The sequence below is a fragment of the Anopheles gambiae genome, chromosome 3, assembly GCF_943734735.2.
Source record: "Anopheles gambiae chromosome 3, idAnoGambNW_F1_1, whole genome shotgun sequence".
Taxonomy (NCBI): Eukaryota; Metazoa; Arthropoda; class Insecta; order Diptera; family Culicidae; genus Anopheles; species Anopheles gambiae.
The window spans coordinates 72,404,540-72,431,364 of record NC_064602.1 but is presented as its reverse complement, the minus strand read 5'-3'; the positions used below and the strand labels follow the sequence as shown (position 1 = coordinate 72,431,364).

General features: G+C 47.0%; 5 protein-coding genes across 10 annotated transcripts in view; 4 read left to right on the top strand and 1 right to left on the bottom strand.

Annotated features, from left to right (window-relative positions):
* LOC1270971 (centrosomal protein of 135 kDa) overlaps positions 1-26,825 on the bottom strand; it is a 33,835-nt gene that overhangs the window by 2,365 nt on the left and 4,645 nt on the right. For both annotated transcript variants that reach the window (XM_309709.5, XM_061660004.1), the window contains exons 4-9: positions 17,938-19,217; positions 17,661-17,871; positions 17,471-17,586; positions 1,850-1,975; positions 1,115-1,268; positions 691-797 (exon numbers count right to left, since the gene is read on the bottom strand). In XM_309709.5, coding sequence (XP_309709.5) covers positions 691-797; positions 1,115-1,268; positions 1,850-1,975; positions 17,471-17,586; positions 17,661-17,871; positions 17,938-19,217 — 1,994 coding nt within the window. The remainder of the gene's footprint in view (positions 1-690; positions 798-1,114; positions 1,269-1,849; positions 1,976-17,470; positions 17,587-17,660; positions 17,872-17,937; positions 19,218-26,825) is intronic.
* Positions 3,294-17,451, top strand: LOC4397611 (uncharacterized). Of its 2 annotated transcripts, XM_061660007.1 has the most exons (5): positions 3,294-4,215; positions 14,859-15,254; positions 15,335-15,494; positions 15,579-16,399; positions 16,636-17,451. In XM_061660007.1, the coding sequence occupies exons 2-5, from the start codon at positions 14,866-14,868 to the stop codon at positions 16,685-16,687; spliced, it is 1,422 nt and encodes a 473-aa protein (XP_061515991.1). In that variant the 5' UTR covers positions 3,294-4,215; positions 14,859-14,865; the 3' UTR covers positions 16,688-17,451. The 2 variants fall into 2 exon arrangements, with proteins under 2 accessions (XP_061515991.1, XP_061515990.1); XM_061660006.1 differs by having other exon boundaries at positions 15,579-17,451.
* LOC133393742 (luciferin sulfotransferase-like) lies at positions 19,547-20,993 on the top strand. The gene is made up of 5 exons (XM_061660014.1): positions 19,547-19,962; positions 20,026-20,374; positions 20,440-20,545; positions 20,625-20,706; positions 20,778-20,993. The coding sequence occupies exons 1-5, from the start codon at positions 19,616-19,618 to the stop codon at positions 20,896-20,898; spliced, it is 1,005 nt and encodes a 334-aa protein (XP_061515998.1). The 5' UTR covers positions 19,547-19,615; the 3' UTR covers positions 20,899-20,993.
* LOC1269027 (luciferin sulfotransferase) lies at positions 21,150-24,125 on the top strand. Of its 4 annotated transcripts, XR_009766359.1 has the most exons (6): positions 21,150-21,565; positions 21,639-21,987; positions 22,052-22,157; positions 22,222-22,297; positions 22,367-22,849; positions 22,927-24,125. XR_009766359.1 is itself a non-coding variant. In XM_061660010.1 (3 exons), exons 2-3 carry the CDS (start codon positions 22,951-22,953, stop codon positions 24,025-24,027), a joined length of 1,008 nt encoding a protein of 335 aa, XP_061515994.1. In that variant the 5' UTR covers positions 22,736-22,849; positions 22,927-22,950; the 3' UTR covers positions 24,028-24,125. The 4 variants fall into 4 exon arrangements, 3 of the variants coding, with proteins under 3 accessions (XP_061515993.1, XP_061515994.1, XP_061515995.1); XM_061660010.1 differs by lacking the exons at positions 21,150-21,565; positions 21,639-21,987; positions 22,052-22,157; positions 22,222-22,297 and having other exon boundaries at positions 22,736-22,849; positions 22,927-23,288; positions 23,358-24,125; XM_061660009.1 differs by lacking the exons at positions 21,150-21,565; positions 21,639-21,987; positions 22,052-22,157; positions 22,222-22,297 and having other exon boundaries at positions 22,735-22,849.
* On the top strand, positions 24,273-26,709 carry LOC1270968 (luciferin sulfotransferase). The gene is made up of 5 exons (XM_061660016.1): positions 24,273-24,998; positions 25,084-25,432; positions 25,509-25,614; positions 25,682-25,757; positions 25,843-26,709. The coding sequence occupies exons 1-5, from the start codon at positions 24,667-24,669 to the stop codon at positions 25,961-25,963; spliced, it is 984 nt and encodes a 327-aa protein (XP_061516000.1). The 5' UTR covers positions 24,273-24,666; the 3' UTR covers positions 25,964-26,709.

The following is a 26,825-nucleotide window of genomic DNA, read 5'->3' as shown; positions in this document are numbered from 1 at the left end:
TACTGTGTACTTTGCAGCGGGGCGGTAAGCTAGTGGTAGGAAGGGGAAAAATCTAATTATCTTCGATACATAGATCTATACCTACGGCACACAAACCAACAACACACCATTCCCGGGTTTTTGGTTAGGTCAGCCAGTCCACAACACCGTTCGAGCGAGGCAGCCAAAATAATGAAGGTTGAAAGTTAATTCAAAGTTATTTTCCAATTTACGATACTCTCATGAATCGGTTTGCGGGATGCTGCTTTCGCCTTCCGGCTAGATGCTGGTCTCTATCCTAGATTTATTTTTCTTTTTTCCATACCCGAAAACTATACCGCAAACGATGTGATTTCCCCCCCCCCCCCCCCCCCCCTCCAAAGACTACGAAAAATAACGTTTACTTGTGGTTGAAGGATAAAGTACATTCTAACACCCCTATCACTCTACAACTTAATGAGAACTGTGTCCTGGGAGGCAAACAGAACATCACAACACTACGTAGATAGTCTACTGAAATGTGTATCTATAAATCTATGTTCAACCAGTTTATACAATCTATTGGAAAATAATTCTCACAGCAAACATTACTTCAATGAAATCCCTTACGAAAAATGCTTCAAATTATTTCGCACGTTAAAGTAAAGTAAAATCTACTTCTTGCTAACTGATTATGATTATTGCTTCGCTTATTTCTACCTTAGTACTTACCTCGCTTCACTCGTTTCTGCTTCCAGTGTGTGATTACTCGTCTCAAGCACATTGACGCCTTCGGAAAGTGATTTGAACCGCTCAAGCATACTTTCTCGTTCACGTTCCTGTAGCGAAATAAAGATGTAAATTATAAAGCATTCACCACACAAAAGAAACATTTTTCACAAAGACTTAGAGGAGCAAAAAGAAAATACATCTCTCCGACCGTCTCAAACAAATCGCCTAGGATTGCTAATTAGGTTCATTGCACCTGCCGTTTCAAAAAGTTTACCAAATGTTTTGTGCTTCGTTTCGTTTTGCGTTGCTCTTTAATCGTTTGTTGTTTTCCACTTTTCGAAGAACCAAAGAACCGAAGGGCTCCCGTTTATCCTTCGCCACTGGCCACTGGTCCCTCCCTGTGGGAATGATAGAATTTAATTACCTTCTCAAGCAGGAGCTCCTCGGCCCGCTGCATCTCCTGCACATATTCGCGTAATTGCGTTTTCATCCGTTCGACTTCCTGCTGGGAATCCTTAAGCTGCCGCTTCGTTAGCGTCAGTTCGGCCAGGGCGTCAGTTAACTCGTTCGACAGGCGTCTGAGTTTTTGGGACGGGCGAGGGACACGAGCACACGGGGGGGCCGACACCGATAGAATATGAAATCAAACGAAGGAGAAAATGGAGTTGGTGTTGAAGCGCGTTAGAGGAATAACGTGCAGCAAAAATGTCGCTCGGCAAAGGCAAAGACCTGGCGAATGTATCAACACCCCTTTATGCCTTTTCGACATTGAAGACACAGTGAGTATGGCGTGATTGGGATGGGTCGAGGCCTGGGAAAGACCAAAAGCCTCGTGCAATATGAAATCATATTGTGGTCTGCAGTTTTGGTCGGCAAAAAGAGATCAAATTAAATGGAGCTTTATTTGATTAGTTATCAGTTCCGGCGTCGGACACAGCTGATAACCCGTGCGTGGTAAATTGTGTCACTTTAATTTGTATTTAGTGGAATATGGTGCATAAAAAATGAATATATAATTGATTTCTTATATCTTGAAAGAGAAAAACATGCACTAAATCGTTTTGCAAAGGTACAAATTATAATTTTAAATTCATATTTTTGTTTTATTTTTTTATATGAACTGTTCCTGAAAGTAGTCCACGTTAGCGAAGATACTCACCCATTCTCTGTCGAAGCGTTGTCGTTTTTGCGCTTCAGTGTCGCCATCTGTTGCTTAAGCGTGTCTGTCTCGGTCGAAACGCTTCGCAGCGTGCTCTCTTTGTGGATGTTGTCCGTGCTAACGTTGCTGCGAATGGACAAACAAACAAAGATGCGAAGGGTTAATTTTCGAATGAATTAAACAGTTTGCTGAATAACGATTAAACATTTAAATAACAGAGAAATGCTATTTGAAGAAGATAGCACACTATAAAATTAAAGAAAATGACAAAGAGATGCTGTCCTTGAATATTATAAAAAATAACTCGAAAGATAAATGTGAAAAAAGATACTGAAAAAAGAGATTAAAAGATTTCACCATCAAAACTGTAAAGTAAAGAAGAATAAGTTCAACCATTTAATGCACTTTACACCAAAAGATCTCTGTTAGAAAACTACTTCTACACACATTTCATGGCTCTTGCAGATCTCACCCCAAACGCAACAAACTCACGCGACATAACAAACGGCCCAAGAGAGGACCGCCAAAAATGGACAGGGGAAATCGATTAATTTCGCAATCGCCGATTATCGCGCGCTTTGGCGGCATCGGAAGTAACGTTAAATCATCTCTCCCTTGTGAAATGTTCTTCCTGCAAAACCTAATCCAACGACAAGCGAAGCGTAAATACGGTTACATCACAGAAAGCACGCATTAGAGTTTTAGGCGAAAATTTGAAGCTCTCCGAAGGGTTACCACCACACGTAATGAATGGAAATACAAATGTGGATGAGATACAGAGCAGATATGCCGATCTTCTAACCCTGCCTATAATCTTTTATCCCGTTTGATACAACAATTCTATTGGATCGTTCTCAAGCGTGCTTCAAAGGCGATTGATCGTAACTGTAAAATCAGTTTTCGATCGTATCTCCAACGAAGAAAAAACGTACAAAATTCCTTTAAACTTTTACTCTCAGCGTCGTGTCTGCTACACTCGTAGTAGCATCTGTGGCTGACTCTCATGCTTCGTTCTGCTTGTCTTTCTTCCGACTCTGTCTGCTCGTCTAGACAGCTTCTTCGGCACGAGAATTTCCTTCATCTCCCCCGCACGACTGTACTTCATATTTTTGCTCATCTTTCCTCAACCTTTTTTATTCCCATACATCCATCAATCCTTTATGTCCGATCTTTATACTCTCTCTCCTTCTCCTTCCGCCCTTGAAACATATGCGGTTTTACAAACATAAATTCATTTTCTCATTCTCGCCCTCTCTCTCTCTCTCATCGGCAGGTTCGCTTTGATACCGTCTTTCACAATAGATGCTACCAACGAGACGACGAAGCGGGCACAACTCCCGACGAGTGTGCTTCGACGATGACGTTTTACCACCACCGAAGAAACACCAACCGCCCGACGAGAAGCAACGGGCCGATCGTACGCTGCGCTCTGCCACGGATCTCGCAGTCTCGCTTGTGCCTTGCGTCCGTTGCGATCGTGCACGTTTTTGGGGTGTCGGTTGGTTTTGGTGCCAAAGTGGTAACCAGCAACGGATACATTGCGTGATTGTGGCTCGTCCAACCGTTGTGATCGTTTGTTGGATTATTTGCAGAATTTTTAAACAGTTTTATACGTCACCATTTGATCCTCGATCCTCTGCGCGGCTGTAACAAAGAGAAAAGTTCCATCCAAACACGCCTAACGACGGCTGAAGATCATGAAGTTATCCTTAAACAGGTTTTCAACAGCCTAACAGAGCGTACCCGCTGCCGCCGCCGCATCGTAGTGTGGTGATGATCCCTTTCAACCTCACACCGCACAAGGAATCAGCTTGGTCTTATAGCCCTGCATTCTGACCATCCAGTGTCTTCTGTGTGCCTAGGGTAGTGTACGTGCCTTTCGGTGTATGGTTCTGTGCATCGACCGACTACCTGTTGTGTGTGTGTGTGTGTGTGTGTGCTTGTGTGTACGCCCAACTGTCAACGGAACACGAGGTGTAAGGGTACAGCGTAAATCTGGCAAATGGTTAAGATTCCGTTTCATTCAACTTCTTATGCGTGTGTGCTGTGCAAAGTGTGATCGAGCAGCGATTGAAACGTCACGGTCAATACGTTCACCGTGCGCAAGAAACCCGTACACACCCGTGATCAACTGATCAAAGAAGCGATCGTTTCTTGTACCGCTAATTGGGCAAAGTGCAACTGAAGCATGTGATACTAGGTGCTTTAGTGTAACAAGTTTTCCACCTTGTTTAATGTTCATCTAAAAAAGTATATAATATATATCACCAACCGGAGAGCATTTGCGGTGTCAAACGGAAGCAACAAACGCAGCGCGCAGGATTGTCGGTGCTTCTTTTGCATGTTTCATGTGCTATAATAAATACGTAAGTACAGCTGGTTGGTTTTATTCTCTTACAGCCTTTTTTTAAGCATCGCTTGTTCCCCATCTTCTGTCGAAGGTTCGTCGCTTAATCTTTCGTAGTCCAAGTCTTTTGATTAATTATGGCGATTGATCATCTCGTTTTTTTGTGGCACATGACTCACACGTAGCAAACGGGCTTCAAATGAAGCATTTCATTACCATCCATTAAGCTGACACACTCACACCCGGGGGGAGAGGGCCCTGTGTCGTCGGAAACCCATTCTAACACACCTCCGGAAACGTGCCACAGACAGTGCGCGCTTGTGCAAACAAAGCAAACGGTTCAAAGACCTAAGCGAAGCAAGTGTCGACGACATGACAAGACGTCGACAGGGCTGGGATTGTAAATAAACTCCTTTTTACGCCAACGTCCCAACGAGCACCATGTCGCGCAAAGGTAAAACACCGTTCAGCTAGAACGATGCGGCTCGCCGATCTCGCGCACTTGGCACATGGAACTGTCCCCTCCTCGCCAATGGAAAGGGGCGAAACAGTCACTGGAAAGTCCAAGTGATGTCCGATGGCTAGAATTGATTAGCATTAATTATCACCTTGGTATACTTGCATCCACTTGGTTGAGTATTGGAGTTCTTTCTTTCTCCATTAGCGTTAGAGCAAACAAATTGCAAGCCTTTAAGTGACAAATTGTTTGCCATTAAAAAGCTCTTTAACGATCAGAACACATACTCCCCTATTGCTCACAGCGATATACCACTTTCAATCTGTTTAGAAATCGAGCTGCCATTTCAACAGCACCAGACGAAACGTTGAAAATAAAAGGATTGCTGCTGATTTGCTCACTTTTCACACTTCACTTTCCAAATCGAACGCGATTGCAAAAATCGAGAACCACTCCAAAACAAAAAAACAGCAAACATGCAAGCCCACTCGACATAATTACTTTCAACTGTGGCAAGATTAGCCCGGTTTCGTGTATCAGAGAAACGATTAGCCGCACTAGCAGTTGCACATAAACGCGAGGTTCTGCTCGAGCTGCACACGTGCAATGGCGAGGAAAACGAAACGCTCGACACGTGCTTGCCAAATGTATGGCTTTCCCCCACATAATGTGCGCCTCATCAGACACGTATCGTTTAAGAAACTGATGCTGGTGGTGCCGCAACACGAGCGATGAAGAAAATTATTGACGATCCTCCTCTACCTCTTGGGAAAGCTTTAATGCAGCAGCTTGCCGAGAGACACGCCCGTGGTGGTGGTGATGGTGAAGTATGTTCAGGCGGGAGGAGAGGCTTGTATGCTCAAACACGTCCGTTGCCGCAATGCATCTGCGTGCAATGTAACATTTGTTGTTAATGAGAGCTAGTTGCACACCGGGCTGAACAAAACAAACAAACAAATTTGTAACCCTCTCTCTTCTGCAACCTTCCCCCTAGCTCGCTTGCTAGGTGCAGCTTTACCCAAACACTAAACAAGGTTCGATTGAAGAAACTGTCCATAATGAAGACTCTCCCATCATCATGCGGTGTAAAACGAATCTTTAATTTCTATTTCACTTACAGAAACCGCCGTTGCTAATGCTACCGTTTCGTTTCATTTCATTTTCCTTTCGATGCGGCGCTAAACTAGTGGCCGCACCGACAGCACGACCGATTCGTTAATGAACACGTAATATTTCGAAGCATTAATTGAAAAAGCCGCGCAACTATGTGCGGTACATTTGAACAACAACAAACATTATGCTACAATGCACAATGGCACAGTTTGTGCGCATTCAAAATCAAATCAATCAACAACATGGCAGCAATTATGGTGTTCGTTTTTTTTTTGTTGATTTGTTTGCCACTTTAAATAGCTTTTGGGTAGTTTGAGAAGCATCCTGAGACGTGTTTTATATTGGTATTAACAAAATTATTGCTCATTTACTCACAACACAACAACCTAGTTTTACCTTGAACGGAAATCCTTGCGGATAACACACTTTCTCGATGATTTCATCACACCGTTCACAGTGATGTTGTAATAGTTCATGCTTCTTCCTTGAACTGTCGCCCGTGCGATCTTTCAGTGCAATCGCCCCTAACCTTCAGTTCTTAGTCAGACACGAAACATTAACAAACAAAAACCGACAAATGCAACCTTCACCAATCGCGTGCATGATTTACAACCCTGACATGGGTTGTAATTTAAAATTTCTCCCACCTAATATCCGTGCCCGATACAAGAGCCAAGGAAATAAAACGTACAAACTTGACAATCAAAATAAACACCCTCACTATTAAGCCTTGGCACCATCACAACAACACATCACGCCGTCTGCCCCGTATTGCGCAAACTAGTCTGTCAACGGGGAATGACCGTGTTGGCGGTACGCCGGTGCCCTTGTTTAGCCGGCTGTGGAAGCACACGTTTTTAGTCACCATAAGCCGCCACCAACATCTAACATCTGTTTGACAATGAGAGACACTAAACATACATTACACTACACGGTAAGCAAAAGGTATCACATGCGTGATGCGCTAGTGTATGAGTTGTGAAGGTATTGTTTGTATTTCTTCTGTAACATTCATCCAACGCTTCCAGCATACGTAACGCGCAGCACCGCATACATTGATAGCCTTGACTATCAAACCACCTGCTGTAATTTGCAGGGCATGCATGCATAATTTCCGCACGCACAAGAGAAAGATTCATTGTCATTGCCCCGCACAGAAACGTGTGCAGATAGAAAGGTCACTAAAGCGTTATAATTGACACAAATGCAACGGACGATACAGTATGATATGGAAAGTCTCACTGTCGATAGCATCAATTCGGTGCAGAGGGTAAGTTCGTGGTCTCATACGCTGTCGGTCCTTAGTTCAAGTCTCACATGCGGACATACACATCGTAGCAGCAAAATCGTACCTAACATTATTTAATGCGATTTCCCATCTTTTCAATTGGATTTGTTCTCTCCTTTAGTCTTGACACTCACCCTTATCACAGTCATCTTACTCACAACCAATTCCAGACCCTTTTTGCTTACATTTTGCCTGCACACTCACAGACAGTATCATCTCCGCTAATAATTATTGCGATCGATAGAAATTACATTAAACATTCCCATCCCTCCGTTCCCCCATCGTCAAAACCCATCTTCCATCGCAATTACCAAACGGATGTGAAGGCTTTTCTTTCCTTTTTTACTGCCCCCACAACATGCATTTGAGCAATTTCCGATCACTCCGAACACTCTGCAGCTTTGGCGGACAGACACTTTTTCTCTCTAGCCGTTCCTCCCTCCCCCTTTTACACTTTTCTTTGACTGATTTCGTAACCGCCATCCATGACCATGGTCAGCAGGCCTTATGCAGCCCGGCAACCCCAAAGCAACCAAAATCATTTTCGGAACGAAATTCGATTCGGAACCACGCTGCTGGTGTTGCATTTGCCAACCTCTACCTCATTTTTTGTTTCCATTGTACCGGTAAAACCAAGGCCTCATAATAATTGGCAACCAAGAGGGAACACGGGAGAACCGCACAGACCGCACCGATACTACAAACGATCTTCGGCAAAAAAAAAACTCTTCTTCTTTTACTTCTCAAGATGCAATCATCAATCGTGATTTTTATGCAATGCAACACACGAACAATGATGCAAAATGAAGAGCGGTAAACGGAAGAAAGCAATAACACCAAAATGGTAACAATATTCAATAAGCTGAAGCTCTGATTCGATGTCAGCATTGAAGACACGCGAGAGGGAGAGTGAAGATAGTTTGCGAATCGAATCGCCCGAAGAAAAACCAAAGCGAAGCATCAAGCGACGAACCTTTTTTTGTGTGTGTGTATGTCAATTCTTTGCAACAAATCCCCGACCGTTCCCAATCGGAGACACGTCTTCAATCATCTTCCAATGCAACTGTGAAGCATGAAAACGAGATGACGACGATCGAGTCGTCTGAATTCGTTTTCAACGAGAACCGGTTTACGGTTACATTATTTAACCGTGGTACCGTGTCTTTCAATCAGAGCATTCTCTAGCCCTGGTGTACGACAATAGAGCTTCAATCGTACGATTGGAGAACGAATCGAACCAAAAGGCAAAGCCCACACCGAAAAACCGTGATCAAGTGATCGCATTACCATACATCGTGCATCATGAAATGCTGTAGCATTAAAACGTACCACCACGCCGCGTCATAACCAAGACATCCCACTTTCGAGTCGTTGCACTTTCCTCATGGCGTGGCGGTATAAAATATGTCAATCGAAGAATCGCTGCCAAAGAATCGCAGCCCATTTTCCCGTTCGATTTGACACCTTTTTCTGCATTTGCTAATTAGCATAAAACGTTCGTCGCTTACCGTCGCGCGCATGCAGTCTTTTGTTTGCATACACATTTGACTCGCAGCACAATCGCATTGAAGCGTGCGCACATGTTTCAGATTTGTTGCTATCATCATTGCTTGTATGTTGCTTTCTCCGTCCAAAGAGTTGAGTTGGCGGCACTCCTTCGCTAGCCGCCTCGTTTACAATTTTCTCCAGTGAATGCATGTGTTTGTATGTGTGTGTGTGGCTGTGTGTGCCTTTACGATTATGTAATTGCACCAGACCGGCGGCATCAGGCTCGTGTGTACACACTAGGTCGATTTGGAATATGCAACCGAAACGAAACTTGTTTCATCCCCCCAATGAACCCCAAAGACGGGGAAGCTCTTCTAGGGCGAGAGAGAGAGAGAGAGAGAGAGAGAGAGTAGGAGAATGCAAGCTTTTTCTTTGGAAAAGTGCCACTGCGGGAGTGACATTTTCAATCGCCACAATTGGCCACACGTGCAATCGGTGCGCAGTAGACTTTGGCACCTCACCGCACAACGGTTTTCCATGGCCACGATGCTGAGGAAGCACTATAAACTGTGCTTTGGAAAAAGGCTATTAAGCGACAAAGCAAAACAGCTGCAAAAGCTTTCCTAGAGAAGGCTCTCCCACAAGGAACGGGGTGCACGCTGACGTAACCCACGTTCCCTTCCTAGCCCGGTGTAGCACAACGTGTACCATTTCTTTGGCAATTTGAAAGTTCAAACCCTGTGCCACAGATTGCAAATTCCGTCCAGTGAACTACCCCCATTTTTTTTGGTTTGTATGTCAGTGCGGGAAGTGCGCTGGAAGGCGCCGGTTGCTCTCTCGCTCTCCCGGGAAGCTGGCGGGCGCACTACTGTGTACGATACCTGTACGCGTTTGGAGGGTTTAATAGCTTCCTTTCCCCCGCTGCACCGAGGAAACTAGGTGAGCAACAGTGAACAGCTGTGGAAAACAGGTACGGTTTACCAGATTAAACCCCCTTCTTCCGCTCGAGCTGGATTATCACACTGTACATGTGGTAAATTATTGATTACCCGGAGGCTTAAAAAGCACAGGGAATTAAATAATCACATACACCCCGCTACTGCCTGCTTCATTGCACTTTGGACAAACAAATGCAGAAATGAGGGTACGGGAAAAAGAGCACATACGTTTTTACAAAAACGCTACTACTTCCTCGATGTGGTCTATTTTTTCTACACACACACACATACAAAACAAACAAGACAACAGTATTCAACTATCCTTCGGGCAGTAGCGAGGAGAAGCGAATTAAAGATTTACTGCCAAACGCGCAGCTTTCGCTCGCACCCCATGTGGCGCGTGTTTTACTGGTTGACCTCACTCCCGTACTTCATTGCCTCGATATAAGCGGATATCAGCGGACATACAAAAAATACCATTCCATTTAAATCATAATTTGCCCACTATACAGGCAAAACGGAAACGGAATTGAGCGACTCTCAAAGGCATAATTCTTCCTGCAGCTGCATGGGAAAACCAAGACATCAAAGAATCGTACCTTTCCGTGGTGCTCTGACATCATCTAACACCGTCATGGACACGGAACCACCAGCACCGTAGCCTTGTCAGCTGGTGCGTCTCATTTCCCTCTCACTTTCCGCTTCTTTCCGCCCCATTCCGGAGGAGTCCGCGTGTATTGCAAATTCAAGCGAGACACCGCTTAAAACAACTTCCCATCAGTCACACGGTCTCTACGGTCATGCCATATCCATTGTGTCTCTCACAGGCACACACCAAGGTCCACCAAACCCATTTTGCGCCCTTTAAAATGTCACAGCGGTTCAGGGAGACAGATGCCAATGCAAAAAAGGAAAGGAAAAGCGATGTGTTTCGCCTGTTCTTCCAGCGAGACGAACCGTGACGATTATCTCACCCCGAGAGACGATACAAATGTCGTTTGAGACCGTAAATCATACAAATACCCTATACAGTGCACACCCCTTTTTCCCCGGTGCTGGTGGGTGACACAATCAACCGTAACAAAAGTCAATCCATCGAAAAAAAACGACCGCCCATTAAAGTGAGAGTTCTAAACGTGACACCGATTGTTGTGTATTGGCACACACATTGGCGATGTGCGAAGAGTAGAAGGAACAAACATTTTTGTTTGGAGAAAGTGCAGCATTAATTTCCCCTTAATCGCACCCAAATGGTGCAGCAACCGATGGCATGGCTATTACATCAACCAAACAAACGATGACTAAACCATTATTGTAATCTGAGCGCAGAAAAGCATAACCGGAAAACCATCATTGACTGACCACCGGATCTAATAATATCTGCGATAGCGAGGCACCCGGCATGCTGGCTGGCGCTCCACGCTGGTGTAAATAATTTGCGGTTTTAATAATCACTTGCAGCGGCGTCGTGTCCATGGAGCGCGATATTAACGCGTTTGAAGTCATCAGCAGACTTAGCCGAATGGTTTAGTTATTGATGTGGTTTTGTTCTCGCCCTTCCCCGAAAAGGAACAATACACAACTTCCGGAGGTGACGACGATACTCTGCTATAAAACTGCAAAAAAACATGCGTTTTTAATATACTTTTTTATCTTATTTAAGCTACAAAACTACATCTAAGAATTGCGAAATGTCTCCTCGCGGAGCTGCTTTCCCACGAGCGACGTTCGCTAATTGCCGGTGTGCGCCCGCGGGACATTTGAAGTGTGGGACACGATCGTCATGCAATAAATCTCATTAAAAACCAGTCGCGAAATCGTTACGTTGGACGTAATTTATAGAGTTGTCTAATCTGCATAAGCTGCTTTTTAATTGTTGAGTGCTTGAGCGCCCTCTCTCACTTGGATTCCATGCCTTAGACCGCCCACTTTTTGTAATCGTAAAAACCCACAATTGCCTCCAAGGCCGTTCGGAAAGTAGAGATGATTGCTTTTGGAGCAGTTCTACTTCTCCTGCGAGATTAAGAGAGCATTACCATTACGGGTAAAGCAAGATCTGGGTCATTGGAGTTGAAGAATTACGAGCATTTTTTTCCACATCGCTCCCAGTTTTGTGTTGCTTTTTAAATGCCAACGGCACGTGCCAGCCTACCTTGCTGTGAACGGTAGGATAAGAGAGCAATGGAAAAGAGTCCATTGTTTGTCTGGGAACGTACTAACTAGTTCCCAAAACTGTTTGTTCGGAGCTCCCGGGGTGACGACTTCCAAGCTCATTCACCTTCAGTTGCATCAGGTGTGCGACTAATCAGTGGGAAAACTCGGCTCCCCAGACAGGAGCGCCTTTCTGCACACTTCTATCATCCCACGATCTTTCGCCCCCGTGCAGCTTTACTCCGGTCTGGAATGATGATGACAATAATTTCGAAACTAAGAGCCACACCATATAGCCACCGGCAGCAAGCACCGCCGAATTGCGTAACCTTTTTATCGCCGCCGCACTCTTCAATTGGTGCCAAGATTTGTAGGTCACGCCGGAGGCCTCCCCCTAGACGCGATGGAAAACGATGTACCACCGGTCGCTGCCGATCGATGTCATGTGGGATCGGTTTTGGACAACGATTCGTGTCTTTGACGAGTGCCGTGCGCTCCGATGATGGGGAGGAGGTTTTTAAACGCTAAACCTCACAAGCCTCAGAAATGGTCGTTGATTGTACCCGTACGGGAAGGAGAAGATCGACAAACCGCTAGGTCATAAAAGAAAACATTCAACCTCTGCGCGCGTGTAAAGTGTTGTCTTTCTTCACACCGTTATAAAATGAACGGACACATCCAACCGTTCGATGGTGATGATGATGATGATCACCATCTTAAACAAGGTACTCGAACAAGAGATCGAACCATGCGATCTTCAAACCGACTGCCCTATCCCACTGGGAGACTAGCCCGATAGGGTATAGCTCGTTAAGATGTTCCCTTTGTGGTTGAAATGATGTAACAACCGAAAACCAAACCGGTGGTGTACCACCTTCCGGACACCTCACAGATAGTACATCTTGGAAGCCTCGAACCGGCTTTGATTGTGTGAGTATTGACAGCCTTTGCTAACGCGCAATTGTTCGCAACCGTCTGGGGAGGACGGTAACTACAACTTCCGGGTTACATTTGAACCATTAGGCATGATGAAGATTTTATTTTTCAATTTATCATAGCGCTTTCAGCGCTTGCTCCAAAAGTTGTTTGCCCTTTTAGACATCAAAAAAATCTACCTAAAGGCGTAGGCAAACGCACTGATTTGGCACTGAGAGCTGTTAGATCTGGTCCTAACTAATGCTATGCGTGTAATGCCCGTTTTACGTCATCGCTCGTTGGAGCAGAGGACTGTAATCAAGTTGTCAGCAGTCGTAGATTTAGCAGTCACTATTAGCGACAAGCGGATCGTGTCCATGCTACCACAACACACACACACACACAGTACCTAAGCAAACGCGCCAATAACAATGACAACGATATTAGTGCGTTTGACAGCGGAACAGTGTTTGGGGTGGTAAAGAAACAATCACCACACCCCGTTACAGCCAGCCACCAAAAGTCTAGTGTTTCCATGTGGTTATAACATATCCTGTCGTTACCACCAAAAACGTAACACTGACGTGGAACTGCTCAAGTGTTCCTTTTTTTAGCCTTTTCGTACACGAAACGACACTAAAACGAAAAGAAAAAGATTAAATTGCATTCTGTTCTATATTGCTGTGGTTGGTGGTAAAAGTAATTACGAAAACAATTCACTTACGAGCATTGAGACGCATAATGTGAACCGAGCCGGCAGCATCACATGAAACACCCTCATGATTTATTTATGACACACACACGGTCATCGATCGTCGCGCAGCAAAAACCTGCATGACCGGGTGTGGAGCTGACGGACAGTTTAACGGCTTCCGAACCCATGGCCTTGAAACGGCGCTGTCGCAGTTTACTACCGGTAATAAACGATACGCCTGCGCCACAGCCACTTTCGCCGTTCACTCCATGCGCAGCAGGCTCGTTTAAGCGTTTAAGCATCGGAACACGGAGGCAGACGACGAGATAAAACAAAAATGGAATGAAAAACGCCAAACAAAACCCCACATCTCCCAGCCACTCAAATTGCATAATAACTGGAGCAGATGACAACAGCGTACAAAATGGCAAACAAACTGAGTTAACCCGTTTGGCATGACCTGGGGGAGGGGGTGCGAATTAGCGCAGATAAAAAGCAACAACCGTGCACCGAAATTCGTAAATATTACGCACAGCATTGTGCTGTTTTTGTGGGAGCATGCATCTGGACCAACGGGAAAACCCCTCCTGGGGAGCAGGGCACGATAGTGTAAGATTCGAAATGTAGGCCACCACCAGCCGTGCGAAATGGCACGCGGGATTGCTATTGGGCAATGGTCACCGACCCACCAACACAATCACTTTCCTGCGGGACGAATCGTGTACCACAATCGTGTATAAGCAAGCAAAAAAAAAACACAAAAAACCGGTATTTAAAAACTACTTCTGTCCAAAATTGAGATCAACAGATGTTTGTTTTGCTGTGCGGCCACCGCCGCGTAGCGCCACCTTATATGGAACTCTCGAGCGCGATCGAGCGGGTGATGGCCAATAACACAGCACGATATCGGAGGCAGCGCGCGTTAAGACGCATGCTGAACGTGTTCCAATGGATGGAAATTTATGCATCATCACCCGGCGGCATTGTGGTACAATCAGCGATATTAGCTTAAATGAACCTTCCAAAATCACAAATCGATGCTGAAACTGGTGCTGCGCTCCGCGTCAAGCAAGGGGGAAACATCTTATCACTTTACAAATGGCACTTAACAACCAATCCTTTTGCCTGCGGCGAGATAGAGATTGAGGATGGGCATTTGAATCCTCTCTCTGTTTTTGGAGCGAGTTAGGCTTTTACGGCCGGGGGACACTGTCCGTACTCGCTAGTGTAATTTAGATTTTTTCAAGCGCATCAGGCGGCGGCTAGTGGAAGCTCTTTTTGATCATCGAAGGAATGGTCGTGCCGGATCTCAAAATAAAATATTATATTTATCATTTTTCGATGCTAAAATGGCTGAAATACTTGCACAACATATTAACCTATCAATTATTAATGTTTTTCAGTCCAGTTTAAGTAAAAAAAACATGGAAAAATAACATATTTTCTGAAGCGGCTACAAATTATTTGGCAAAATGCTTCGGTCATCCGCCGCCAAATGCGCTAATGAAAATCGAAATTACACTAGCGAGTACGGACAGTGTCCCCCGTCCTTAAGTAATTGTCTGAGTAATAATACCAAATTTTCATTCATTTTCCAACCTTCCCCTTCCCAAACCAGCACTGTGATGAGGCATGCATCCGTATGGATGTGTATCCTGCTGACATTCTACAACCTGCAAGCGACGACGCTAGCCGCCATCGTGCCGCCGCCATGGAGCGACCCGAACAAGAACCCCTGCGCTAGCCAGCCGGGCGGCTGGCAGCTGCTCTACTGGCCGCCGCTCAAGCGCTGCTTCAAGATCTTCCAGCTCGGCTACCCGTGCCCGGACACGATGGAGCTCAGCCCGGTCGGGGCCGGCTCGACCGGGCTCGGCTCGACCGCCGAGTGTCGCTGCCCGCCCGGTACCGCCCAGTCGCCCCTCACCAAAAAGTGCCACAAACTGTTCGAGCGCGGTCCGTGCGACTTTGGCCAGTACTTTGCACCGATCGCCGATTCGGCGGGAAGGAGTGCCATGTAAGCTGGGCAAACTGGTCCACAATTCTGCGTGACCTTATAGCTCTAAATGCTCACATATTCCAATTCGTTTCTTACAGACCGAAACAACGCTGGGGTGTCTGCAAGTCGACAGAAATCTGTGACAGCGGTATGATCTACTGGCCGCAGGACAACAAATGCTACCAGATACACACCAAAGGACCCTGCCCGAAGGGGAAGCTTATCAGTCTAGATAACAACGGAATCGCACGCTGCAAGGTAAGCCCCCATTTCAAGCGTAATTCGAAACAATTCCCTTCACTAAAGTGCATCTTCCTTCTCTTCTCAACACAACAACAACAGTGCGAAAATGAGGGCGATCTGAGCAACTACTTCCACGAGGATACCGAAACTTGCCATGAGTTTTTCACCAAAGGGCCCTGCCTCGGTACGGGTGAGCTGTTTCTTCCCTCGCGCAAGTGCGCCTGCCACGAGCGGTTGCCCCACTACCACAACGAAACCAACCAGTGCTACGAGCTGGGCACGATAGGGCCGTGCCCGTTCGGGCACACGTTCATCGTCGCGGACAGCAAGCGCCACTCGGACGGGCCGAGCAGCGGGCTGAAGGCGGAGTGCCGCTGCAAGGACGGGTACGTCCAGTGGAAGGACGGCTACTGCTACAAGCTCTACACGCAGGGGCCGTGCGAGTTCGGTTCGTTCGTAACCGAGCCGAACGTGTGCACGCCCAACCCGTGCGAAAAGGGGCGGCTGTACTTTCCGCAGGAGAAAACGTGCTACCGCATCGGTGCGCAGGGACCGTGCAGCCTGCACCAGGTGGTCATCTTTGACTTTACCTCCCGCCCGTCGCTGGACGGCATCTCGTACAATGGGATGTGCGGCTGCGCGGGCGTCATCTCGAACCTGGACCAATCGTGCACGGACGAGGCGGACCAGATACCGCAGAGCGCCTGCGACAGCACGCCCGACATGGTCGAGGTCAACCGGCAGTGCTTCAAGCTGTACACGCGGGGACCGTGCGGCCCGGGCCAGTGGCTGGAGCCGAAGAAGATACCGACGCGCATCCGGTCGGCGGCGTGCGTCTGCCGACCGGGCTACACGCCGTACGAGCAGCCGCTGGCCAACGGAGTGATCGGATGTCAGGCGCCCAGCGTCGGCATTGCTAGGTACTTGAACGAACGGCGCCATCTACACTCCCGCGCACCCGGCAACCTAACACTTCCACTGTCCTAACGAGTCATCCCCTTATACCCCATCCTGTCTACTACACCACAACCCATCCCTCCCCCTTGCGTGTACATTTGTGTGTTTCTGTGTGTTTCTAACACCTCTCATTCTCATTGGCCTTTACTTTCTTCTTTTCACAATCTTGTCATCTCGATTCACCCATTGCTTATGGCAGGTGGTTCATGAGCTTGCTTGGCTTTGGCACATCCGACCCGGACGAGTACTGAACAGCATCACCCATCCACGCCGACCATAAACGACGGGGACAGTAAACGCCTGAGGCTAAACCTTCCATTGCGCAGTGAAGAGCTTCTGCCATTTCCTTCATATCTCATTTTCATAAACGTCTTGTGCATCACACAGCAGCATCAGCCAGCTCAATGCACTCAATCAGTAGAGCTTCCAAAGCACATTTCTAGAAAGCACCATTTATCCTCACTGGCTTAAATAACATCAGCTTTACTGTAGGCAACCTTCGCACACACACGCTCACTTTTCCCGTTTCGCTTACGGGCGTGCCCGACGGATTTGATCCAACCAAGTGTGCCATAGGACAACAAACTGGACAAAATCCATTTACCAAGAGGGTCGTCTCACTGTAAATCAATCACTATCCCTCACTTTCCTATTTAAGTGTGTGCGTGTAAGGATAATTATTGCAGCTGTAAAAAGGTGGAGCTAAGCCGTATTTTTGTTGCGCAAAATAGATAAAATTCATTTAACTAAAACACATAGCACCAGTTCGTCAAAGTAGTTAAATAGAGCAGAAAAGATATAAATTGACCAGTTTACGAAACACGAGGCTACCAAGGGCGTTTTCTTCCATACTGTAAATGCAAATACAATCCCAGTTTAACACAAAAGTGCACAAGAAGAGTGCAAACGAAAGCTAAATGTACGTTTCGCAAGTAGACTGAATAGAATGTAAGTCATGTGTGTAGTAGTAGAAAGACTAAATAAATACTTCTAATAAAACCAATAAAACTACCTACTCTACTGTGCCCACTTACTCAAGCTTTTGCTGCATCCGATCGATCGTGGATTTCAGCTCTTTCCGTTTCGCCTTCAGCTCAGCAATTTCCGCTTCGGCAGCGTACAAGTTTTCGGTCTTCTTGTCCAAATCCATCTAAAATAAGGCAGTGTAAGTCAAGATTACGGTATTTGCACAGGCGCCCTTCGGGAGGCTTCTCCCGTACTTACTAAAAGCTTATCCTTTTCCCGCACAAGAGATGCATTCGATGCTCGCAACAAGCTGATCTCGCCCTTTAGCCGACCAACTTCGTTCTGCGCATCCTCCACGGTACTGTCCACCCGCTGTAGCTTGCTCTCTGCCGTTCCAAGCTGCGTTTGTGTGCTTAGCAGACGTTGCTGATGCTGCGCAAGGGCACGCTCGGTTTGCTCGTGAAGAATCCTGCAAAATTTGATTGAAATTAGTGATCATTGCTTCCCCAATAGGTACCTCAATCGACAATCTTACTTCATCTGTGAGTAGGACAGCTTCAGCTTGCTGTAACTCTCCTCCAGCTCCTTCACCCGGGCCTGCAGCTCGCGGGACTCCTCCTTCAGCAGCTTCACCTTCATCTGGGCGGCAGCCTGTCCGCCCTGGAGGTCACGCTTTTCCGCCTCTAGCGTCGCTACCCTGCTACTGTACTCGGCGATTGCATTCTCGTGTTTGGCCACCGCATCCTGCTGGCTGCGGGTGGACAGCTTTAGCTTTTCCCGCAGTGCATCCCGCTCCTGCTCGAGCTGGCGGACCTCACTCTTGGCCGCGTCCCGCTCCCGCTCGATACGGTGTATGGCCGCCTGCACGGAAAGTGACGACTGGCCCGAACCGTGCGAATCGGCCGTTCGCAATCGCCCCCCGCCACCCTGGCTGGCCGTCGATGGCCGGTTTGACTTCCGCTGCGCGTGTAGCTCATTCTTAAGCTCCGCTAGCTCGTGATCCTTTTCGACGCTTTCCCGCTTCAGCTGACTAACGACCGTGCGCTGCCGCTCTGCGTCCGAGCTGTACCGATCGCGCTCTTGCTTGGTGTGGCGCAGCTTCTCCTCCAGCTCGCTACAGCGATACTGTAAGGATTGTAGCTCCACCTGACTTTCGGCACTAACGCTGCCGACGAGCTGGTGATGCTGTGTTTGTTCCAGGGCGGCGTGTTTTTGCTTCAACCTCGTGTACTTCGTTTTCACCTTTTCAAAGTCCGCCAGCAGCGACTGTTCGCGATCCTTCAGTTCGTTCAGCTGTTTGTACAGCAGACGTTTTTCGTCCGTCGCTTGCTGCAGTGCCGTTTGTAGCATTGCATCCGACGGACAGGTGGAGGAGGATATGGAGCTATCGGGGGGCGGCCGTACCTTGCCCGCACCGGGACCGCACAGCTCCAGGAGCGATTCGAGCTCCCGCACGCGGACCTGCGACTGCTGCAGCTTTACCTGCAGGTCCGAGTTTTTGCGATCATGCTCGAGCATTTTCCGATTCGCCTCCGACTCTAGCTTTATGGCGGCGCTTTCGAACTCGCGCAGCTCCTTCTCCAGCTGCTGGTTCTTCTCGGACAGCCGGCTCAGCTTGCGGGCGGTGCGTTCCTGCGTTTGCTGCGCCTCGGTAAGGGTCTGCTGCAGGGACAGCTTCTCCTGCTGCAGCGTGGCAACGTCATGGCCGAGCTCGTTCACATCGCGGTAGCAACAATCTTTCGCAAGCGCTGCTGCCGGCCGCCCTCCGGCAAACAGTGCACCGAGACGTTGAATTTCCCTGTCGCGGGAATTTACCTACAACGAAAACAGACACAACAGTAAACACATCTTTTATAAAAGAAAAAAACCAATGATTCAAGGGGAAGAAGGCAGGAATATAAAGCTTGAAGGCGGAACAATAAAACCCACCGGGGGAGGCAACAAAGTTCCAGCCCGGCACAGAGTTTGAAAACATTAATTAAATTCAATGAATCTCGTAACCTGGAACGAGAGAAACCCGGTCTCCAACTGCACTTTTGCATTCTAACACCCCGCTATTAGTCTAGCCACGCATTTCCTAGCCTAGCGCCTTATCAGTTGTTTACTACCTGATAAATCGACTTGCAACTTTGGCTAAACATTCGCTATTTATACAACGGCCTTAGCAAGGGCCGGGCCTTAGTTGATGCAGTGCCCGTAGTAGGACCAAGAGGATGGCTACATTCACGTACAAACCACTCACAACCGAGCTAGCGCGAGCGGTCCAGGTACCAACCAACGGTCCACTTGTAGAAGTGCATCTAAACGACTCGTCCAACCTTCCCAAAGGCGATGGAAGCCGAACAGGGGTTGCACCGGCTCACTGCGTGCTGAATGAACACTACAAACTGTTCGCCGAGCGCATCCGGAACCTCACCGTGTACAAGGACGACTTGTGGATCGTAACGGCACCGAAATGTGGCACCACCTGGACCCAGGAAATGATATGGCTGCTCGATAACGCCCTGGATTATCAACGCGCCGCAGATATCAATCTAATTCATCGATCAATTTTTATCGAGTAAGCTTCGTTCGTGTTGCTTGAGTCCTAACATTTCTGATCGCTTCACTAAATGTCCTCTAGATTATCTGCTCTAGTGCCCGGGTTCGACCAAAACACGATCGCGCTGGTGGAGCAGATGCAGCGTCCACGGCACATTAAAAGCCACCTGCCAATGGCACTGCTGCCGCAGCAACTGTGGACCGTTCGGCCGCGGATAGTGTACTGCGCGCGGAATCCGAAAGACATGGTGACCAGTTTCTACCACCATTATCGCCATATGCACGGGTACACCGGGCCCAAGGATACCTTTTTCGAGGCAATACTGCACGATCTCGTTATGTTTCAGCCACAGATACCGCACACGCTAGACTTTTGGGCGTTACGCAACGAGCCGAACGTTCTGTTCCTGCATTTCGAAGAGATGAAGCGGGTAAGATAGGAGTCGTTAGGTCGCTCAATGTTTTGAATAATCATTTAATTTGCACTCAACAACAGAATATGGCTGCGGTGCTGAAGCGAGCATGCGAATTTCTTGGAAAATCATACTCGCAGGAAGAACTACAGCGTCTGGAGCAGCACTTATCGTTTGAGGTCATGAAAAGCAAGTCAAAATCGCTCTTTAAAAAACTAAAGAACAAACCTCATTTCATCATGTACGACCCTCTTTTCCTCCCTTTTAGCTAATGATTCTGCCAATAATTCTATACTGTTGAAGCTGATGAAATCTATTTCGGCAACGGACGACAACAAGGACAGCTTTCAGTGAGTTTTGTTCCAAACGCAACGGTATCTGATTAGAATTAACAAGCAATTTCTCCCTCACTTGTCCCCAGGTTCATGAGAAAAGGAATGGTAGGCTCCCACCGGGAAGAACTGTCCAGCGAATACATCGAAAAGCTGAACGCCTATATTGGACGCCAGTTACGAGGAAGCAGCTTTAAATTCCATGAGTAAAACAAAAACCGATTGTTGCAACAAATATTCTCTGGAAAGAAAGCTCCTTCTACCCACAACACCAATTTGATATAGAGACTTTGGCTCCAACACAAGAGAGCGTTTTGTTTTTTTGTTTATACTTTTTTTGAGAATGGCGAAACAGAAGTTTGGGTTGATTCGCGATGCTTCAAGGTCACCAAAAAAAAAACACACAGAACAGGTTTGTCTCCTCCATTCAACTCATTCGCGCAGCAAAACTGCTCTGAACCAGTCAGTGTTAGTTGCGCAAAAGCGACAGTGCGATCATCACAAGGAAACGTTTGTTCGAGCTCAACTCTCAGGAAATAGTTAGTATGTTCACGGTCAAACCTTTGGAGTCGCCTTTGGCCAAAGCTGTGGAGGCACCGATGCACGGCAGCACGGTTGAGGTGCACCTGAACGATGGCAGCTATCTTCCGACCGGCGAAAAGCCTCGCAAACCAACGCACTGCGTACTGACGCCGAAGTTTGTTACGCAAGCGGAACCCATTCACCACTTGACGGTGTACGAGGATGACGTTTGGATATTGAGCTTCCCCAAGTGTGGAACTACCTGGACGCAGGAGATGGTGTGGCTGATCAGCCACGATCTGGACTACCGGACAGCGTCCGAGGTGAACCTGCTCGATCGTTCGGTATTCCTCGAGTAAGACATCACGCAGACGAATGGAAGAACCATTAGAATCTTATTCAAAGTCTCTACCCAATATGTACCGCAGGTTTTCTGCCTTCGTGCTTAATTACCCCGGCGATACGATCGAGCAGGTGGAAAAGGCAACCCGTCCGCGACACATCCAGTGCCATCTGCCGATCGCACTACTGCCCAAACAGATCTGGACCGTACGGCCGAAGCTCATCTACTGTGCCCGCAATCCGAAGGATGCTTCCGTAAGCTTTTTCCACCACTATCGCCATCTGCACGGTTATCGCGGGACCATGCCGGACTTTCTCGATGCCCTCCTAACCGATCAGATACTGTTCGGACCGCAGATACCGCATACGCTCGACTATTGGAACGTTCGGCGAGAGATGAACATATTGTTTCTTCACTTTGAAGAGATGAAAACGGTAACAAGTGGTTTCCCCTGAAGAAGCGAATAATTATTTTAACAAAAATGTTTAACACTTCCAGAACATGGGTGATGTACTACGTCGTGTTTGCAGATACTTTGGTAAATCGTACTCCGACCAACAGCTGGCCACATTGGAAAATCATCTCTCGTTCGACGTTATGAAGAGTAAGAGTTACCAAAAGTACCCAGACTTTTTTTTTTAGATAAGTAACACTATTTTTCATTTTAGACAACAAATCTGCAAACAACTCATGCGTTTTGGAGCTGGTAGAATCACTCTCCGGCAAAAAGGTGGAGAATTTTCAGTAAGTGTGTTTGTATGCTTTAATTCAATTGCTTGTAATGAACTACAATAATTTCTAATGACTTCACAGATTTATGCGCAAAGGAAAGATCGGTTCACATACTGAAGAATTGTCTGAAGAGTACATAAAACGGTTTGAGGAATACATCACGAAACATCTTGAAGGAAGCGATTTTAGATTCAAATAGGTATCCAATTGGTTTCAATCAGTATAGGAAATAGGATTCCTAATCAGATAGTTTCTTCTGCGTAAGCAATTCACTATCCAGTTATTAAGTGATAGCTGGGATGACGATAACCACGAGCTTTGTAATGTAGTAAACGATGAAAATAATAAAACAAAATGAAATGTTTTGAAAAGAAATGAAGTAAAAAATCTTGCAAATAAATGGCACTCAATCTGGCAGCACTGGACGCTACAGCGACATGCCACCCTCAACCCCGTAACTGGAATCGCTCGCACCCATACAACGATCATGCCGCTGAAGGTTGTGATACGAAAGCAGTAGATAGAGAGAACGCGTTAAAAACAAGACCCTTCCCCGTTTGCTCGGTAAATATCATCCCCAGCAAGTTGGCGTCATTCGTTTCCTTCCGTTCAACAGTGTAAGATCCACTTTGTAACCACAGCCATTCGACCGCGTATTGTCCACGATGACGTTCGAGTACATCGACATCGAAGATCCCGTCTTTAAGGCTACCTGTCGCGAACGTAACGAGGAAGACTACGTGCTCGTGCGCTGCAACGACTACGCCAACGTACCGATCAACCTTCCCAACTGGACGCCGGACCCGGTCTGCCTGTCGCGGCGCTTCGAGCAGATAGGACAAACGATCAAGGACATGGAAGTGCGACCGGATGACGTGTGGATCGTAACGTACCCCAAGAGCGGAACCACCTGGACCCAGGAGCTGATCTGGCTCGTCTGCAATGGGCTCGACTTTCAGCAGGCAAAGGACGTCCCGCTTGATGCACGCTTTCCCTTCATTGAGCAAGTCTACCTCCACCGACACGATCCCTCCGCCGAAGCATTTCAATCGATCGACCTCCTCTTCCACAGCCTCTCCGGACTGCGCGACCTTCCGGAACCGTTCAATCCGTTGCGCGATGCACTCGCAATGTCCTCGCCGCGCTTTATCAAAACACACCTGCCGCCAGCCTTCCTACCGAGCGCACTGTGGACCGTTCGCCCCAAGCTTGTGTACGTGCGCCGGAATCCCAAATCGGTTGCCGTCTCCTACTACCACCATTCCGTCTCCCTGCACTGCTACCGGGGTACGCTGGACCAGTTCGTGCGCTCGATGATGAACGAGCTGGTGTACTATTCACCGTACCACAAGCATCTGATCGAGTACAGTGAGCTGCGCTACCCGAACATGCTATCGCTGTGCTTCGAGGACATGAAGCGAGATCTGCCCGGTGCCATTCGGCAGGTTTGCCGCTTTTTCGACAAATCGTACACGGAGGAGCAGCTGGCAGCGCTCGCCCACCATCTTGACTTTGGCCAGATGCGTCAAAATACGGCCGTCAATCGCAGACAGTGGGTCGAGTACAATCTCCAGCAAACGAACCGGCCGGACCGGGTGAACGACAACGACATGCAGTTCATCCGGCGCGGTGAGACGGACGGCTGGAAGCGGGAGCTGTCGGGCGAGCTGATCGAGGCGCTCGATCACTGGACGTTGGACAGGGTCCCCAAGGATAGCAAATATGCGGCCCTGTTTCAATGACTTTGAAGGGATAAACATATGTAAAAAATCAATTCTAAATTATAATTGGCCAAACATTTTAAATAAATCACATTAAACCTAAAAAATCCATAAAAAAAGGCCTATTACATGTCTGATGACTTTTCAAACACACAGGCTGCAGCAACCGCACAAACCGCAAACACTTTACTTCCGTATTGATAAGAACCGGTCATCGCTGATGCAACGCCCATGCACTTGGCCGCTCTTATCGCAAATTTTATAACAAGAAAACAAACAGTAATATGCCACACCGCCCTGCTATAAGCCCTTATCGTTTGTGGTTTGTTGACATCAGTTTACTTCTTCGTTTTCTTGCTTCCATTCCCCAGGCTGCAGCCTACGATCCTCATCGATCAAATACCTCTCTCGTTACAGTGTGTGTAATAAACAGCAGACAACCGCCATCGTCCCACATCTGTTGCGGTTTCCTTTCACTTTTGGACCTTGGACCTTTACAGAACACATGGATAGTTACCGCAAGAACTGACCATTCCGCAGAAGTAGTGATTGCTCTAGTCCCGCTACTTTACACTGCTGGACGGTGTTTGAGCACATAAAAAGGATTTCAGTTTCTGTCTGACCTTACAACCAAATACAACAGTCATACCAACCAAAGCAATGGCCAGCGCGTTCACCATTACCGATATCGAGACGGATCTGGCCTGCCCGGGTGCGTCCTCCTTCGTTCAGATACAGCTGAACGATCTCACCGATTACCCGTTGGCCTCTGCCGGCGTCAATACACCACCTGCAGCGATCGTGCCGGCCAAATTTCGCAACTACGCCGACCAGGTTCGCGACTTCCGCGTGTACGACGATGACGTGTGGATCGTGACGTACCCAAAGTGTGGCACCACCTGGACGCAGGAGATGGTCTGGCTGATCGCTCACGACCTGGACTATCAAACAGCCCGTGACGTCAATCTCAACACACGATCCCATTTCCTGGAGTATGATCGCGACCATCGAAAGCTCCAAGTTTTTTCCTCTTTGAATATTCACACAAATCGTACACTATTATTGTGCGTGTTACAGAATCGGAGCCATTGCAGACAAGATACCGGTCGATACGGTGACGGTAGCAGCCAGCATGAAGCGTCCGCGGCATATTAAATCCCACCTGCCGATGGCACTACTGCCCCGCCAGCTGTGGACGGTAAAGCCGCGCATCGTGTACGTCGCCCGCAACCCGAAGGATGTGGCCGTTTCCTACCTGCACCACTATCGGATGATTATGGGCTACCGGGGCACCAAGGAAGCGTTCTTCGATGGGCTGCTCGAGGATCGGGTAATGTTTTGTCCGCAAATTAGGCATGCGCTTGATTTTTGGACGCTGAAAGAGGAACCCAACGTACTGTTTCTGACGTATGAAAGCATGAAGCGGGTAAGTGTGGACGAGTTTCAAATATTTTGGTATTCTTAATCATACAACCTGTTAACATGACGCATTAACACAACAGGATCTGCGAAGCGTTTTGCCCAAAGTGTGTACCTTTTTCGGGAAAAGCTTCACCGACGAGCAGCTCGATGCGTTGGCCGTGCATTTATCGTTCGATCAGATGAAGAGTTTGTATTTAAAAGGTAAGCAAAGAGAAGACACTCTGTATAATTCCCGTGTTTCTTTTTTTTGCAGAAAATCCATCGACAAACAACGACCAGATGGTACGAAGTGCGATGAAAATGAATGGCCGTGAAGGGGAACAATTTGAGTGAGTCAAACTCTCCAACCAAATGCATGCAAGATCTTTCTAATACATCGGATCACTATTTTTGTTTTTTTTTTTTTTTTGGTAGGTTTATGCGAAAAGGAATTGTTGGAGATTTTCGCAATGAGCTGTCGGAAGAGTACATCGAGAGGTTCGATCGCTTCATCGAGCAGCAACTTGCCGGTAGTGATTTCAAGTACGATTTATAATACTCTAAACTAGTGTTGGGTATATCTGATTCAGATTCATGAATGTGAATGAATCTTTGAGTTGATTCAATGAATCTGAATCTCAATCTCCAAAGACTTATGAAACTACAAATCTACATGAATCTCGAACGACTCAGGAATCTCGAAAGATTCATAAAACTCGAAAAATTCACGAATCTCAAGGCATTCGTGAATCTCCAATAATTCATAGAACTTTAGCATCCCATTATTCTTCCTTTTTGTGTAACAACTTACGTTGTCATGACAGCCTATACAGGCTTTCGAGACTCTTTGGAAAGTACCATGCGATCGAATAGTTTGTTTCGCTGTGGGGAGACGATCCATGCAAGGCTTGAATCCATGACGGGCATGTTGTTAGGTGGGATCGTGCAAATGCAATATTTTGACAATCATACACCATTAAAGATTCATGAATCCCTGGAGATTCATGAATATTAAGAGATTCATTAATATTTATAGCTTCATGAATCTTTGAAGATTCATGAATCCTTGGAGATTCGTTAATTTGTAGAGATTCATGAATCTGTCAAGATTGGTGAATCTGTAGAGGTTCATGAATCTTTGAAGATTCGTGAATTTGTAGAGATTCATGAATCTTTGAAGATTCGACTCGAGATTCGTTTCACCCATTACTAAAGATTCATATGAATGAATCTCATCGAAAGATTCATCAATCCCAACACTACTCTAAACTGTCAATAAATAAGCGCTCAAGTTTGATTACACGTTTTGCATGAAAATACGAAAATTCAATAAGCGAAAGAAATTGGCAAACACGCACAAGCAGCGCGACACGTGAAACATTGCCAACATTGGATGTGTCTAAATGTAAAGTAAACAT

What these genes read in the sequence shown, in the direction of transcription:
- LOC133393742 (XM_061660014.1), top strand. Translation starts at nt 19,616, where the DNA reads ATGGCTACATTCACGTACAAACCACTCACAACCGAGCTAGCGCGAGCG. An exon ending in ATTTCGAAGAGATGAAGCGG is followed by an intron (nt 20,375 to 20,439) that starts GTAAGATAGGAG and finishes ACTCAACAACAG; the next exon opens with AATATGGCTGCGGTGCTGAA. An exon ending in ATCGTTTGAGGTCATGAAAA is followed by an intron (nt 20,546 to 20,624) that starts GCAAGTCAAAAT and finishes CCTCCCTTTTAG; the next exon opens with CTAATGATTCTGCCAATAAT.
- LOC1269027 (XM_061660009.1), top strand. Translation starts at nt 22,951, where the DNA reads ATGACGTTCGAGTACATCGACATCGAAGATCCCGTCTTTAAGGCTACC.
- LOC1270968 (XM_061660016.1), top strand. Translation starts at nt 24,667, where the DNA reads ATGGCCAGCGCGTTCACCATTACCGATATCGAGACGGATCTGGCCTGC. An exon ending in ACACGATCCCATTTCCTGGA is followed by an intron (nt 24,999 to 25,083) that starts GTATGATCGCGA and finishes TGCGTGTTACAG; the next exon opens with AATCGGAGCCATTGCAGACA. An exon ending in CGTGAAGGGGAACAATTTGA is followed by an intron (nt 25,758 to 25,842) that starts GTGAGTCAAACT and finishes TTTTTTTGGTAG; the next exon opens with GTTTATGCGAAAAGGAATTG.
- LOC4397611 (XM_061660006.1), top strand. Translation starts at nt 14,866, where the DNA reads ATGAGGCATGCATCCGTATGGATGTGTATCCTGCTGACATTCTACAAC. An exon ending in TCGGCGGGAAGGAGTGCCAT is followed by an intron (nt 15,255 to 15,334) that starts GTAAGCTGGGCA and finishes CGTTTCTTACAG; the next exon opens with ACCGAAACAACGCTGGGGTG. An exon ending in ACGGAATCGCACGCTGCAAG is followed by an intron (nt 15,495 to 15,578) that starts GTAAGCCCCCAT and finishes CAACAACAACAG; the next exon opens with TGCGAAAATGAGGGCGATCT.